The following is a 15,301-nucleotide window of genomic DNA, read 5'->3' as shown; positions in this document are numbered from 1 at the left end:
TCCATCTGCATTTTGGAGAAAAGCATGCCACCTCCCAGGGTGCAGAGAGCTCTTTGTCGGGTAGACACAGGCAAGCCAACTGAAATGGATTCCCAAGGTAAATCAAGGTGATGATGGCTAGCAGACCCTGTAGATCAGGGGTAGGCAACTTGGTGCTCCTTCAGATGCTTTGGACTGCAACTCCCATCAGCCACAGACAGTATGGCTAATGGTAAAGGGTTATGGGAGTTGTATTCCAACACATCTGGAGGGCACCAGCTTGCCTAATCCTGTTGTAGATTACAAGATTACAAGATGCATGTGCACGCACACAGCCAGCACTGTGACCTAAGAACAGTCCTGGCTCGGCAGCTGTCGAGAGAAAGAAAGGAGGGACAAGGCATGAGAAGACCAGCACGTGCCAAGGCCGCTGCAGGAGAGGGGAGCGGGGAGGACAGGACAGAGGCTCCTGGTGACAGAAGCCTTTCAGTCTCAGGGCAAAACTGCTGTTGTCTAACACTCACAGAAGAGCAAGGTCTTCACCTAAGCTGGGCCTCTTCCGCTGCCTGGGCTCCTTGTGGGGCTGCTCCAGAGGGTGGCCGTTCTCCAGAGCTGACCCATTGAACAGATGGTCATCTTGACCGTCGATCCCAAGCTGCAGGCCCAGAATTTCCTGGAAGATAGAGGAGGAGGAGGAACATAAAGGCCAGCCTTAATTAGGGGTGGTGACCACTCTACCAAAATAGCAGCCACTGTAAAAGGTGGAGAACGATGCAGGGGAAAGGGCAACACTGGGAAGCGGACTGGTGGGATCACTTGTACAGGCCTGAGGTGGCCGCTAAAACGCCTTGCTAAGGATCAGAGTCATACAGAGAAGGACACGAGGCACTCTCTGTTGATGTATAGGGCGGGGGACGTAGCCATGTGGTAGGAACACGTGCTTTGCATGTAGAAGTTCCAAGGTTCAACTCTCTGCATCACCGATTAAAAGTAACCATAAAGATCCCAATCTCAGCTGCTGGAGAGCTGCTACCACTCACTGGGCTAGACGAGTAATGGCTTGGCACAGTATAGGGGCATAGCAAGCTGGCTTAGACAGAGTCGGACCCTGGGTCCATCTAGCCCAGCATTGTTGACACTGACTGGCAGCAGCGGCTCTCCAGGGTCTCAGGAGGATTCCTTATTCACCCTACCTGAAGATTTATTTATTTATTTATTTCATTTCTATACTGCCCAATAGCCGAAGCTCTCTGGGCAGTTCACAAAAATTAAAACCAAACAGCACACAATAAAATAATTTAAAATATATAGAACGTTAAAACCACAATATAACAATATCACCACAGTAAAACCTAGCAGCAGTGCAGGAGTTTAAAATACCGATTTAAAACAGCAAAGCTAAAAGTCTAGAAAGTTAAAATGCTAAAATGCCTGGGAAAATAAAAAGGTCTTCACCTGGCGCCGAAAGGAATACAATGTAGGTGCCAGGCAAACCTCACTAGGGAGCTCATTCCACAGCCTGGGTGCCACAGCAGAAAAAGCCCTCCTCCTACTAGCCACCCGCCTTGCTTCCTTTGGCAGGGGCTCACGGAGAAGGGCCACTGAGGATGATCTTAAGGTCTGGGCTGGCACATATGGGAGGAGGCGATCCTTCAGATAACCTGGCCCCAAGCCATTAAGGGCTTTGAATGTTAATACCAGCACTTTGAATCGGGCCCGGAAATGGACTGGCAGACAGTGCAGCTGGAAAAGTACTGGCGGAATATGAGCTCGTTGGCCAGTCCCTGTTAACAATCTTGCTGCCCTGTTTTGGACCAGCTGAAGTTTCCGGACCGTTTTCAAAGGCAGCCCCACATATAACACATTGCAGTAATCCAGACGAGAAGTTCTCAGAGCATGGATAACTGTAGCTAGGCTCTCTCTGTCCAGATAAGGGTGTAGTTGGTATACCAGCCTAAGCTGATGAAAAGTGCTCCGTGCCACTGAGTTCAGCTGTGCCTCAAGTGACAGTTCTGGGTCCAAGAGCACCCCCAAACTACGAACCTGATCCTTTCAGGGGAGTGCAACCCCCTCCAGAACAGGCTGAATATCACCTAGCCGGGCAGACGAACCACCCACTAACAGTACCTCCGTCTTGTCTGGATTGCGTTTCAGTTTATTGGAACTCCTGGGGATTGAAACTGGGAGCTTCTGCACGCAAAGCAGGGGCTCCACCATGGAGCCACAGCCCGTCTCAATCTAAGGCAGCTTCATATGCGTTCACTCAGGACTCAAGAAAATCAGCCCTCAGAAAACCTCGTCTAGACTGAGAGTTCATTCGCTGGGATTAGGTGATTTTGGCTTATGATATTTCATACTTTATGTGGACACTTAATAGCACTGCCAGCTCCTTTGGGCTTCTGAGATAGGGCAGAACGCAGACCACACGCACACACATGTTCAGTGAAGGAAGAGAATATGTTTTTGTACTTCAATTTGCTCCCCCTGCCCGTCAGGCTCATCAGCATCGAGGGCTGAAAGTTCTAATTCAATGTCTCGATCCGGCTTTGTGTCTGCACCGTCCTCGGTATAGTCAGCCTGTGGAGCAGGAAAGGAGGAAGAGTTTTTAAAAGAATGGGTAGTACTCCAGGGCACAGGCATGGCGTGGAGAGGTCTCTACACATCTCTAAAAGGTATAGGCGGGAGCAGCTGCTATTCGCATATCAACACTGCTTTGGGGAAGCCAGACATCAGGAAAACAGGAAGTTCATATCCTCAGCTAAAAGCAGAGTCTAACTTCCTCCCTGAAATTATAGGCATGCAAACTAGCAAATCAGACATCGTCTCTAATTTTTAAGAAGTGCCACATGCATTTATCCATTGTCCTGTTCATAAGGAAGAGAACTTACAAAACAATTTTTTGTGAGGAGAGGGGAGCCAATCAGCACCTCAGTTAGCAGGTTTCTGCTTCAAACTGGCAGAACTGTTTCTGTGCTTCCCGGCTGGAGGGGAGCAGGTACCGAGGGCACTTCCCCTGCTCTGCAAATCCAAGCCTCAAAACCAGATGTCACCGAACTTGCCCCCACCCCTCTTGGTGACTAAAAGGCATCGACTCACTCTCAGACCAACGGGTCTGTAGCAGCAGCAAGACAGGCCCCCAGTGTCACCCCTAGCCCTAAAAAATCAAGAACCTAACCACTTTACCTCGCCATTCCTCAGATCGATGTCCTTGCTTAAGAGGTTTAAGGTGAGGTGGCTGCCTTCATTCAAGGAGCTCCATTTCTGCTGTGTGGCCAGTGCATTTGCCTCTCTCTGAAGTAGCAACGAGTTACTTTTGGCCTGCACGGAAGGAAAGAGTGAGCAGCAACGGGTCAGGCAGGCTACCGCCATCAATGGCAACCCCCACATATGTGCAGGATGGAGCTGCACCTAAACACCAAACATTTGAGTCCTTCTCCCTGTAGCTTCCAGGTCAAGCTAAGCAGACTAGCCGGCACTCTGCAAATCCTCCATCCCAAACATTTCAGACAAAAGACAAAGTTGCCTGAATAGCCATACCTGCTGCAGTTCTATGCTCAGTAGATCTCCTGTGCTAGAATGCTTTCTGGGAGCAGATACATCAGTAACGATGAACCGGTCCCTTTAAAGAGAGGAGAGGAAGGGTTAAAGGTTACTCCTCACGTGGTTCAGAGAAGACCTCTCCCCACAACACCTCCCCCTCCAAATTAAATAGGCCAATCCTAGTTAACCTGACAGAGGCCAGTACAGCATGCTAGGAAACCTGCATATGCACTAGACTCAAAGGTTTGCTCTGGCATTGTACCATGTGAGGAGATGCTCTCTCAAAACACCAGCCTCGCTCTGAGAAGCCTGGCAAAGTTGCTGTGGACCTAAGCTGCCTGCAGTCCACCGTAAGTGGCTTCAAGCTACCTGCATCCACCTGCAGTCTGGGATTCTTCGCTTCTCCTGCTTGAACAGGCGAGGGACCAGGCAGGTGGCACTGAGGTGATGCCTGCCCTGTGGGTCCCACAATCGGCACAAACCTCTCCCCAAACGACCTTTGTGTTACTGAAGTGATCAGGCAGCCGGAACACCGCTTGCCTACCGTTCCATGAAAGATGCTGATGAAGTCGAATCTGAACTGTAGGAACTCCATCTGGAATCAACGGTGCTGACATAAGGGATATAATCTGTGACAAGCAAAAGGTAGAAACTCAGCTGATGCCACCAGAGAAAACCTGTCCCACTGGCGACCTCCTCCAGCCCCACCCAAGGCTCAAAACCAGACCTGACATGCTGATTGGCTTCGTAGCACTTCCTTGGGAAGCAGTGGCTTGGATTGGGTCTGTGGTGTGGTAACCCGTGCGCGATGACCGGGAGATGGCACCCCATTTGGAGATGATGGGCCCATCGCTGAAAGGAATAATGGGGTCTTCCTCCTTTGCCCTTCTCTGTGTTTCAAAGAGATGCACCCGTCGCTTCATGTCCCTGCTGTCGAGATCCTGCATAGAACAGAGAGAAAAAGGAGGGCTCATGTGTCTGGCCTGCATGTTGACTGGGAGGGAGAGGCTCACCTGCAAGTCCCACTCAAACGTAGTATTTGTGTTCTCAAAAACACTTGTCCAAATGATTCCCTTAGGAATGCCTCTTAGCACTGCGTTTCAAGCAGTGGAGGCTTGTAGCTCTGATGTCAGTGGACTGTTGAATCCACTCCGGGTTTCAGTCAGACCGCTAAAGGAGTTATCTATGATACTTCCGCACCTTGGATAGGCTCCTTAGAGTTCTGACTGGTTCTGGCTGAAACCTGAAGCGGATTTACTGCCCCACTGACATCAGCGCCAGCAGCCTCCACTAGTTTTAAGTGTCATGTCTCTATTTCTTACCACCGCCTTCCTCAACCTGGCACCCTCCAAATGTGTTGGACTGCAATTCCCAGCATCCACAGCCAGGTGAGGTTAAGACAATCGCTTCGTGGAACAACAGTTAAGAGTCTTTGGCATGTTAAGGTCTAAAAAATTTATTATGGCAGAGTCCACTTCATCAAATGCATGTAGCGCACTGGTGGAGAACTTCAGGCCTGGTGGCCAAATCCAGCACTCCTGGGGTTCCACGCCCCTTTCCCAACGCCCCACATCCTTTCCCCCGACTGCTCATTGTTTGCTGGTTTCTTGGCTTTTGTGGAGCCCCCCCACCCCCCATTGTACTTGGCTGAAATGCCTCTCCCAGGGCTGAGTTACCGGCAGCGAGAGCTTTAAGCTAAAATAGGCTGGTGAGGTTTATTTTGTTATGGCCCCACACCCTTTGCCTTCAACCCCACCCACCACTGGAATGCAGCCCCAAGAGCTTCTCTGAAATTCAATCCGGCCCTCGGGCTGAAAGAGGTCCCCTGCTCCAGAAGCAGTGTTACCGAGAGCTTTAAGTACATATACGCTACAGATTGCAGAGGGGATAGGACTATAACAGTGAGGTCAAGGGGGAATGAAATGCAGAAAAAGCTGACAGTGACATGGCATGAAGAACAATGTCCAGGGGAGTAACCCTGTCAGTCTGTTGCAGCAAAAACAGCCAGGAGTCTTTTGGCACCTTAAAGGCCAACACATTTAAATTCAGGTTTTGTGGGCAAACGTACGCCAGAACAAATTTGCTAGTCTTTAAGATGAATAGCAGAGATGCGGAGGACCATTGTAATGTTGAGAAAAGGAGCAAACAATTGCTCCTTTTGTGCCTAGATCTCTTTTTGGGCCTGGATTTTTTAAGTAGCCAGGTATATGATTTTTCTTTTTTCAGACTTCACTGAGATGGTACAACTTCAGAGTTTATTGTTTACCTTTTGACAGTCCTTGGTGGGATCTCAAGGTTGACCACCTAGTAAGGGATTATCTGGGATGGTCATGTAGTTATCTATGCTGGCTGTTTGCCATGTGCTAAGGTGAATCATCTGGCTTTGCAAGAACATATAAATATAGTCAGAGCTACTGGAGTTTAACCAAAACATGGGTGTGATTAATGTAAGCATAACCATAGAATCATAGAATAGTAGGGTTGGAAGGGGCCTATAAGACCATCGAGTCCAACCCCCTGCTCAATGCAGGAATCTAAGTCAGAGCATCCCCGACAGATGGCTGTCCAGCCTCATCTTGAATGCCTCCAGGGTGGGAGAGCCCACCACCTCCCTAGGTACTTGGTTCCATTGTCATATTGCTCTAGCAGTCAGGAAGTTTTTCCTGATGTTCAGCTGGAATCTGGCTTCCTATAACTTGAACCCATTATTCCGTGTCCTGTTCTCTGGGATGATCGAGAAGAGACCCTAGCCTTCCTCTCTGTGACAACCTTTCAAGGACTTGAAGAGCGTAATGGTATATAAGTCCCTTGGAACACTCCCAATGGAGAACCTCAACGTAGACCTGGACTGTGGGAGTGTCATGGTGGAAACTGAGCCCATAGAGCCCCAGAGCAGTTCTGATTCTGAGGAAGAGCAACAACGCATGGGAAAGGAGCTTGCTCATCTCTCACAGGCACAGTGGCAGGGAGAGATTCCTCCTGCCTGCATTCCTGAGAGAGATAGTAACCCTGGCAGTGAGAGAGCAGGGGATGGGGCCTTGCTGGATGCTCGGTGCAGATGCAGGGAGCAGCACCAGATGGAGGGCGTTGACAGGAGGCACTCTGCTCGCTTGGCGCTAAAACAATGGTTGCGTCCCGAGGACCCAAGGGTAAGAGGTAGGACCTCTCCATAGCCCATAAGTTCAGAGTCTTCCCACCCTCCTCCTTCAAACGGGGACCAACTGCCTTACCTGGAGCTTAGGCTACTCTGCTAACTACCCCAGTGGAGTTCCTTGCTTAGTCGTTGGTGATTAGCATCTGAAAGAGTCATTAAGTTGTAAAAGGAATAAAGCCTTGGAAGGAATCCTTTTTGTCTGTGTCTTGAGTTGGCTATTGGAGGGGACTGTAAGAGGCAGCTATGGCGCTCCTGACAGGGAGATGCTATTTGCCTGGCCGTTTGCTGGAAGCAGTCCGTTGTCATTCTCTGAGGGGTTCCCGGTGACTGAAGGGATAGAAGCATTGTAGAATCATAGAATAGTAGGGTTGGAAGGGGCTTACAAGGCCATCGAGTCCAACCCACTGCTCAATGTAGGAATCCAAGTAAGAGCATCTCTGACAGGTGGCTGCCCAGCCTCGTCTTGAATGCCTCCAGGGTGGGACAGCCCAGCACCTCCCAAGGTCACTGGTTCCATTGTTGTATTGCTCTAACAGCCAGGAAGTTTTTCCTGATGTTCACCCGGAATCTGGCTTCCTGTCACTTGAGCCCATTATTCCGTGTCCTGCGCTCTGGGATGATCGAGAAGAGATCCTGGCCTTCCTCTCTGTGACAACCTTTCAACGACTTGAAGAGCACTATCCTATCTCCCCTCAGTCTTCTCTTCTCAAGGCTAAACATGCCCACTTCTTTCAGTCTCTCTTCATAGGGCTTTGTTTCCAGTCCCGTGATCATCTTTGTTGCCCTCCTCTGAAACCTCTCCAGTTTGTCTGCATCCTTCTTAAAATGTGGCGCCCAGAACTGGACACAGTACTCCAGATGAGGCCTAACCAGTGCTGAGTAGAGGGGAATGAGTACTTCCCAGGATTTGGAAGCGATGCTTCTGTTAATGCAGCCCAAAATAGCACTGAACGTTTTTGCAGCCACATCCCATTTTTGGCTCATATTCAGCTTGTGATCTACAACAGTTCCAAGATCCTTCTTGCTTGTAGTGTTGTTGAGCCACATATCCCCCATCTTGTAACTGTGCCTTTGGTTTCTTTTTCCTAGGCGCAGAACTTGGCATTTTTATCCCTATTAAATTTCATTCTGTTGTTTTCAGCCGAGCGCTCCAGTCTATCAAGATCACTTTGAATTTTGTTTCTGTCTTCCAAAGTATTAGCTATCCTGCCCAATTTTGTGTCATCTGCAAATTTGATCAGCATTCCCTGCACCTCCTCCTCCAAGTCATTTAATAAAAATGTTGAAGAGCACTGGACCCAGGACTTATTAGCTATCCTGCCCAATTCTGTGTCATCTGCAAATTTGATCAGCATTCCCTGCACCTCCTCCTCCAAGTCATTTAATAAAAATGTTGAAGAGCACTGGACCCAGGACTTCAACTGGATGCGCCTGACCTTGTCTGATCTCGGAAGCTACGCAGGGTCAGCCCTGGTTAGTACTTGGATGGGAGACCGCCTGGGAATCAGGCTTTCTGCACTGAGCAGGGGGTTGGACCCGATGGTCTTGTAGGCCCCTTCCAACCCTATGATTCTATGATTCTATGACTGAGCCCTAAGGTACCCCACTCGTTACTTCTCCCTAGTTTGAGAAGATCCCATTGATAAGCACTCTTTGAGTCTGATTCTGTAGCCAACTGTGGATCCACCGGATCGTTGTTTCATCTAGCCCACTTTGAGCTGGTTTGCTCATCAGGATATCATGGGGCACTTTGTCAAAAGCTTTGCTGAAGTCTACAGCATTGCCACAGTCCACAAGGGAGGTTACCTGATCAAAAAATGAGATCAGATTTGTCTGGCAGGATTTGTTTTTCACTGCATTGTTTTCAAGGTGCATTGTAATCTTGCTCCATTGTTTATTCTGAAGAATAAAAATCTGTAGCTTTCACCCATTAGTGTGCTCACTGTCTCCGAATTCTAAAAAAACCATCGCTCCTGGGCAACACAAGATGCCAGAAGACTCTTTGTTGTTTTTACATTATTAACAGCAGCCATTCACAAAACAGCTGTTGCTGATAGCACAAACGTCTTGACATTAGGTAAGCCAATTAACACAAGGAGTGTGGTTTAAGCAACTTTTATCCCGATTCAAGCCTTTGGCGATAGAATTCATCAAAAGGTTTGATTTTAACACAGTCATCTCTTGTTCGAATCTCCCTCTGGAGTAGGGATGTCAGAGAATTTCGCCATGAATCTCGGGGAAGCCGAATGCCAGCGCATCCGGCCCCCCGAAATTGGTGGCGAAACAGTCTGCCCCCCCCACCCCCCAGGACGGGACTTATCCAACCGGCTGCTACCACCGCCATTTCCAGTAAAAAAACCAAAACAACGTGATAGGCTACATAAAGATTTACGTAGCCTATCACGGCTAGTTTTTTAAAAAATACTGTGATAGGCTACGTAAATGTTTATGTAGCCTATCACAGCTGATTTAAAGGGGAAAAAAAAACACACGTGTACGCCGCCAAATGGCGCCGCCATTTGCGTTCCTTATTTTGACATGTCTTAGTCTACGTAAACATTTACGTAGACTAAGACGGCAAAAATAAGGGGAACGCAAATAGCGTAGACGCTACGCTATTTGCGTTCCCCTTATTTTCGCCGTAGTCTACATAAATGTTTACGTAGACTAAGACGTGTCAAAATAAGGAACGCAAATGGCGGCGCCCATGGGCGCCGCCATTTGCGTACACGCGTTTTTTTTTTCTTTTAAATCAGCCATGATAGGCTACGTAAACATTTACGTAGCCTATCACGGCTGACTGCAGGGACGCAAACGGCGGCGGCTATGGCCACCGCCATTTGCGCACCCAGCTGGCCAGGATTCGGGGGGGAGGGACGGAGCGCCTCCCTCCCAGCCAGAATTTCGGAGGGGAAGGACGGAGCGCCTCCCCCGCCCCCTTGAATCAAATTTCGTTAAAGGTAAGTCACTTTCGTACAACCCTACTCTGGAGTGTCTTTGTTCCACAATGGCCACTTTAAGGTCCACAAACCACTTTGTACCAAATGGTTCCCTTGGCTAATACCAGCTCCAAGGCTGCCTGCCTGCCACACAGAACCGGCTTAAAACGTGAAGTTGCCTTACCAGGAGCACCGCGCCGGAATTGGCCATGACGTCCTTGGGTTCTGACTCAATGGCACTGATGCAGGAGCTGATGGTGCCACAGGACCAGGGCGAGTAGTGAGAGAGCTGGTCGTCCTCGTACTTGGTGCTGCTCAAGTCACTGGGGCTCTCACAGAACTGCAGGGAAAAAGACCCGGAAAGATCTTGAGCAATCCCACAGGCTACTTTCTAGAGCAAGGCATGCAAAGTCAGGGACACGGTGCTTTGCAGAGTAACAGAAGCAAAAAGAGAGAGAGAGAAGCTGGTCCTCTGCCCTGAGAAACTTCCAGTGGGGGAAAAATCCCAGAGGAAAGCAGGTGGGAATAAGGAATTAAATGTGAGCAGAGACAGTTGCATTTACTAAAGCAGCCCTCCTCAGCCTGGTGCCCTTCAGATGTGTTGGACAGCAATTTACATCATTCTCAGCCAGAACACCAATGGCATGCAGGCTGGGAATGATGGGAGTTGCAGTTCAACATATCTGGAGGGCCCCAGGTTGGGGAAGGCCGGAGTAACACTTCTTTCCCTCCACAGTGGGGGAGATCAACCACCGAATGAGGCCTGAAGTGGGAGATTTCATTTCACTAAATAGCAGTCCCATGCAGCTCCTATGAAAAATAAAACAAAATTGGGGAAATACTCCTCTGGAGAGGGTGTTCAATCCCACGCCCTTTCCCCAATTTAAATTCCACCCTCCTCCAAATCTGCTATTAGGTCTGTGGGGGAGAGAAGAAAGATGCTGTGCTTGTCTTCCCCTGCCCCTTCCCATTTAGTTAGTAGCAAGTTTGGGAAGTGGGGGAAAGAGATTAAGATTGGAATAGGGAGGAAAGCGATAGAACACCCTCTCTTCTAAAAGACCAGGTTCCTGATCCTCAAAGCAGCAACACAGGGCTACCAATGAGTGAAAACAAAAGCTGCACTAGATCCTAATCACACACTGCCTGCATTGGGCAGCATAGCCCAACGGTGAGGGGTGAGGGGACTTATAGGACAATACATCTGGAGGGCCATAAGTTGCCCACCCCTGGCCTATGTAGCAACAAGCCCATGGCTTCACAGGAAGGGCAGCTTTTCAGGGAGGACATGAAGGGGGAGAGAGAGAGAGACTGTGTGTGTGTGTGCGCTAAGTCCCAGGCATACGGGCGTCAAGGGATCTGGCAGGGCAGGGGCTCTCTCCCTCCAACCCTGGCGGCTCTGGCTCCTTACTTCTGTGCTGAAGTCCACGCTGAAGAGCGGGGAAGGTGGCGGTGGAGACTGCGTAGCTCCGGGAAGTGCAGAGGATGACACGAGAGGCGCTTTCTGTGTGTGACATGGAGCCCACTGCTCTGGCTTCCTTCTCAGCGGGTCGTCATAAGTGGCCTTCAAGTGGCTGCATGGCTCCTAAGAGGAAGGCGCCAGACATATGTTGTGAGGACAGGTCAGAACCAATGAACGCAGTGGTGGCTCACATGAAATGCAGGCATTAAGGGCTCAGCTGCGGATGCAAGGAAGGAGGTAGGCAGAAGACTCAACTTCCTCCCACCAGGCCCTGACTCTTAACTTATCTGAGCCACATGGCAGTGGACAAAGCCAGAAATCCACACACAGGGGTGTGCCAGGATTCAAGCCTGCAACTGGAGGCAGAAGGTCTATGCACTACCAAGGGAGGCAGCCACAGGCAGCCCTGCCTTCCCAGCAAGGAAACCCCTAGTAGCAGGCCAGAGCCTGGGCCTGATAAAGCAGGGATAGGCAGTGTGGTGCCCATGGGCACCAATGTGCCATTGGACACCTTCCTTGGCACCCACCAAGGCATCCCACCCCTCCCACTTAAAAACAAACAAACACATTTTGCTGTGAAACAGGTTTTTGTGGGTGCTAGAAACTGTGGGTTCAAAGGAGTCGTTTAGTGTGTGGGGGCTCAGACTTCACCTCTGCCTTGTACTCGGTCTTTGGGGCAGGTGACATTGTCCTTTGCCACATCACCCATGAAAGCCATTTTGTGCTGGTGCAAAGGACAGTTTCTCAAATTGCCAAACGTGCCCACAGCCCAAAAAGGTTGTCTACCCCTGCTATAAAAGGTTCAGATTTAGGTTTGCTTGCTGTTGCTCCTTGTCTTGGCCCCAGACCGCCTTACCTTGGTTCACTTCTGCCTTGCCTTGCCCTCAAAAATATGACTGGCCACTCTTTGGCCCAAGGCGTACACCAGGGGTGGGTAGAAGCTAGATTGGGATCTACTGGTAGATCTCCAGGAGACTTCCAGTAGATCAGCAAGGGTTTCCAAGTGTTAATGGTTTAACAGCAGTGACAACAAAAAGCCTTATTTCCCTCCTAAATTAGGCTGCTAAAATCAAGAAAGTGTGGGGAAAAAACAGGAGTCGATTTTGGTGCGACAGGATCTCTGTGCAAGCTGCAATTCTGCTACGGCAAACCAATTCCTGGTGTGAGCATGTTCTGCACTTCTATGTCTGCCTTCCTGAGTCACTACTTTGCACTTGGCTCTGGCTGGTGGACCTTGGGGTTCTAGTGAAAATCAAAGTTGATCCTGCAAGCCTAAAGTCTGCCCACCCTGGGGTACACAATATGAACACAGCAAAAATGGATAATAAAAATGCCTAAAAACACCACCACAACACACAGCAACAGCAGAATCAGCATCAAAACAGAAAACATGGTAGCAAATCTGAAGCTCTTAAAAGTCCGAGGCAAAGAGAATGGTCTTCACCCAAAGCCAAGAAAGCCTCAGACACCCGAAGGAGCTGGAACTGGTCAAGAACAAGGGCTTGCTGGGACTCCCCATCGGGGAAGATGCCAAGCTCCAAAGATTTGCACAGCACCTACCCTTGACAAAGGCACCGTCCTCTGGTCTGCTGGCAGCTGGCAGGCCATGGAATAGTAGCTGTCCAAAGAGTTGTATCTTTCCCGCAGAAAAGTCTGATAGACGGAGGGATGCACCACATCCATGGGAGGTAAGGAGTTGCTCCTGATGATATCATCCCTCGGGTACATCTGCGGCCGCCAGATTCGCCGGCTGTCATACACTGGGGCATACATCCCGGAGGGAACCGGGGGGACTGGCCCATATGGCTGTGGCGGTGGCTGCTGGTAAGGAGAACTCAGCCTGTCCCGAGGGGGGAATGCACTGTAATGGTCGCCATATGGCACAGAAGCAGGTGGGAGAGGGGCTTCTGGGACGTTGCTGGACCTCACGAAGCGAGGGAGACAAGGAGCCACACCAGCTGGGACTGCTGGTGGCGGGGGCTGATAGTATCCTGCAGAACAAGGAACAGTTGCTGAGCTCTGCCAATCATCTAGGATCTTGTACAGTTCTAGGCCTCATCTGCACATTCAGGGTGAACTGTACCAATTCACACTACTTTGCACGCTCTGCGAAGTAAAAAATACCCATGGCCCTCTGCAAGTAGAAAACTGGCACAGCAGGGAGCAGACTGGGCTAAAACTGTGTTGTGCCAGTTATCTACCTACACGGAGAGTTTTATTTTTTTTAACATAGGGGAGCATAAAAAAATGGTACCCCCTTCACCTAAAATGGTGCAGACCGCTGGACCATCTTGTTTTGCTGCATAGGTTCATCAGGTGCTCTAGTTTGAACAGAATTCAGCCAGCTCTCTGCTTCGAATACAAGCCCCATATGTGTCTTGCTCTGCTTTAACCACATAAGAAGAGCCCTGCTGGATCAGACCAAGGGTCCATCTAGTCCAGCATTCTGTTGACACAGTAGCCATCCAGCTCCACATGGGAAACCCACAAGGAAGACCTGAGGGTAACAGCACCCTCCCACCCACATTCCTCAGTCTGCGATTCTATGATGGCTGTGTCACTTCCTGTAGAGTCAAGCAGACTGTTAGATTAGGAACGGATCACTCTTCTGTCCCAGAGGAGGGACGGAGCAATCCATGCTTCCTCTGCCAGTCCACTAGTATGGAATTCCTGGTCACCTATGGCGAACAAGTAAGTTGTTAAATATAAGGTTGAAATAGTAATAAAAATCATAATTAGGGTGCAATCCTATGCATGTTCAGACAGCAAAGGCCTACAACTCCCAGCATTCAGTTGTAGGACTTTTTTCTGTCTGAACATGCATAGGATTGCACCCTAACTGTATGTAATTATTTCTATCATTTTTGCCACTCCTTCACTGCCTTTTTCTTATTTTTTAGAAGCATGTTATGGTTTTCATGTATTAATTTTCACTCATAGTCAGCCACCCTGAAGACCCACTGTCAGACAGAAAGGTGGAATATCAATATTTTAAAATAAATAAATAATACTTGCTTAACCAATTAACAGTACAATCCTATACATGTTTCCTCAGAAGAAAGTCACACCATGTCTAATGGGCCTGGTTTCCATGACAGCATGCTTAGGATTGCAGCCTAAAAGTTCATATGAGAACACCCAATAGTTCCAAAATGGGAGGACACTTTTTAAGAACACACATGTATGTGTTACAGCAGGTTTCTTCTCTCTCACACATAGGAGGGAATGCCTCTCTTAAGATGCTTGCCATCTGTTTATAAATACTTACATGAAAATAATTTTGAAATCTGCTACCTGATCAATCACCGGGGGGGCATCTTTTTACTCAACCATTAAAAAAAAATCAGTTGATCTAACTGTTTAAATGCTGCAATCTTACAAAAGCAGAATATATTAAAAGCAGCAGATACCATCAACATGAAGCCCTAAGCTAGGAACCAAGGGAGATCTGGACTACAGTACCCTCCGCCCAGCACGTAACTGATAAACCAGCACCGATGCAACAACAATAACCCGATGCCAACCAACAGAACAACATTAGAACATTACAAAAGCCAGGCTGGATCAGACCAAGGGCCTCTTTAGTCCAGCATATTCTCTTTGCACAGTGTCCAACCAGTGACCAAACAGGAAGTCCACAAGCAGGACATGAGTGCAACAGCGTCCTCTCGCTTGTATTCCCCAACAACTGGCGTACAGCCACTTCCATTAGCTCAAGTGGACTGGACTACCTCTACCCAGAACCTAAAGGATAGGAGGGCTGGCACTAGGTGGAGGGAGTTTCATAATCAAGGCAACAGCCACAGGAAAAGCCCCTGCCTGCCTCAACTCCTAGAGCAGGGATGGGCAACTCTGGGAGGGCCGGTGGGCCATTTTTGCTCAACAGACCCCCTGAGTGCTGCACCTCCAAATTCCCTAAAATTGGTGGTTTGCCCCTGTCACATTCACGAGCAAAAAAAATATTAAGAAAAAATGGCGTCCGTAGCGCTACAGAGCACAACAAGGGTCAAATTTAGCTTGTTTCCAAGCTAAATTTGACTGTTTTAGTGCTCCATAGCTGCTACAGATGCCATTTTCTTCTTTCAATAGTTTTCTTCTTCTTCTTTTGCATTGGTGGTACAGCAAGGGCTACACCGGGGTGGGGGAGTGGGAGCTGCATGGGGTCCATGGCCTGCATGTTGCCCACCCCTGCGCTAAGTCAAGGACACCTGGAGGAAAGGTCCCTCTAAC

General features: G+C 49.1%; 1 protein-coding gene across 3 annotated transcripts in view; it reads right to left on the bottom strand.

The window, feature by feature from the left end:
* Positions 1–15,301, bottom strand: part of RC3H2 (ring finger and CCCH-type domains 2) — a 53,319-nt gene that overhangs the window by 8,617 nt on the left and 29,401 nt on the right. For 2 of the 3 annotated variants that reach the window (XM_084821367.1, XM_084821368.1), the window contains exons 12-20: positions 12,632–13,062; positions 11,021–11,194; positions 9,797–9,952; positions 4,247–4,460; positions 4,064–4,148; positions 3,517–3,598; positions 3,163–3,297; positions 2,449–2,556; positions 504–652 (exon numbers count right to left, since the gene is read on the bottom strand). In XM_084821367.1, coding sequence (XP_084677493.1) covers positions 504–652; positions 2,449–2,556; positions 3,163–3,297; positions 3,517–3,598; positions 4,064–4,148; positions 4,247–4,460; positions 9,797–9,952; positions 11,021–11,194; positions 12,632–13,062 — 1,534 coding nt within the window. The remainder of the gene's footprint in view (positions 1–503; positions 653–2,448; positions 2,557–3,162; positions 3,298–3,516; positions 3,599–4,063; positions 4,149–4,246; positions 4,461–9,796; positions 9,953–11,020; positions 11,195–12,631; positions 13,063–15,301) is intronic. The other variant, XM_084821369.1, reaches the window with a different exon arrangement.

The sequence above is a fragment of the Heloderma suspectum genome, chromosome 14, assembly GCF_057233095.1.
Source record: "Heloderma suspectum isolate Gila_16-S chromosome 14, 16-S_ref, whole genome shotgun sequence".
Taxonomy (NCBI): domain Eukaryota; kingdom Metazoa; phylum Chordata; class Lepidosauria; order Squamata; family Helodermatidae; genus Heloderma; species Heloderma suspectum.
The sequence above is the reverse complement of the archived record's forward strand: the minus strand, read 5'-3'. Positions and strand labels throughout refer to the sequence as shown.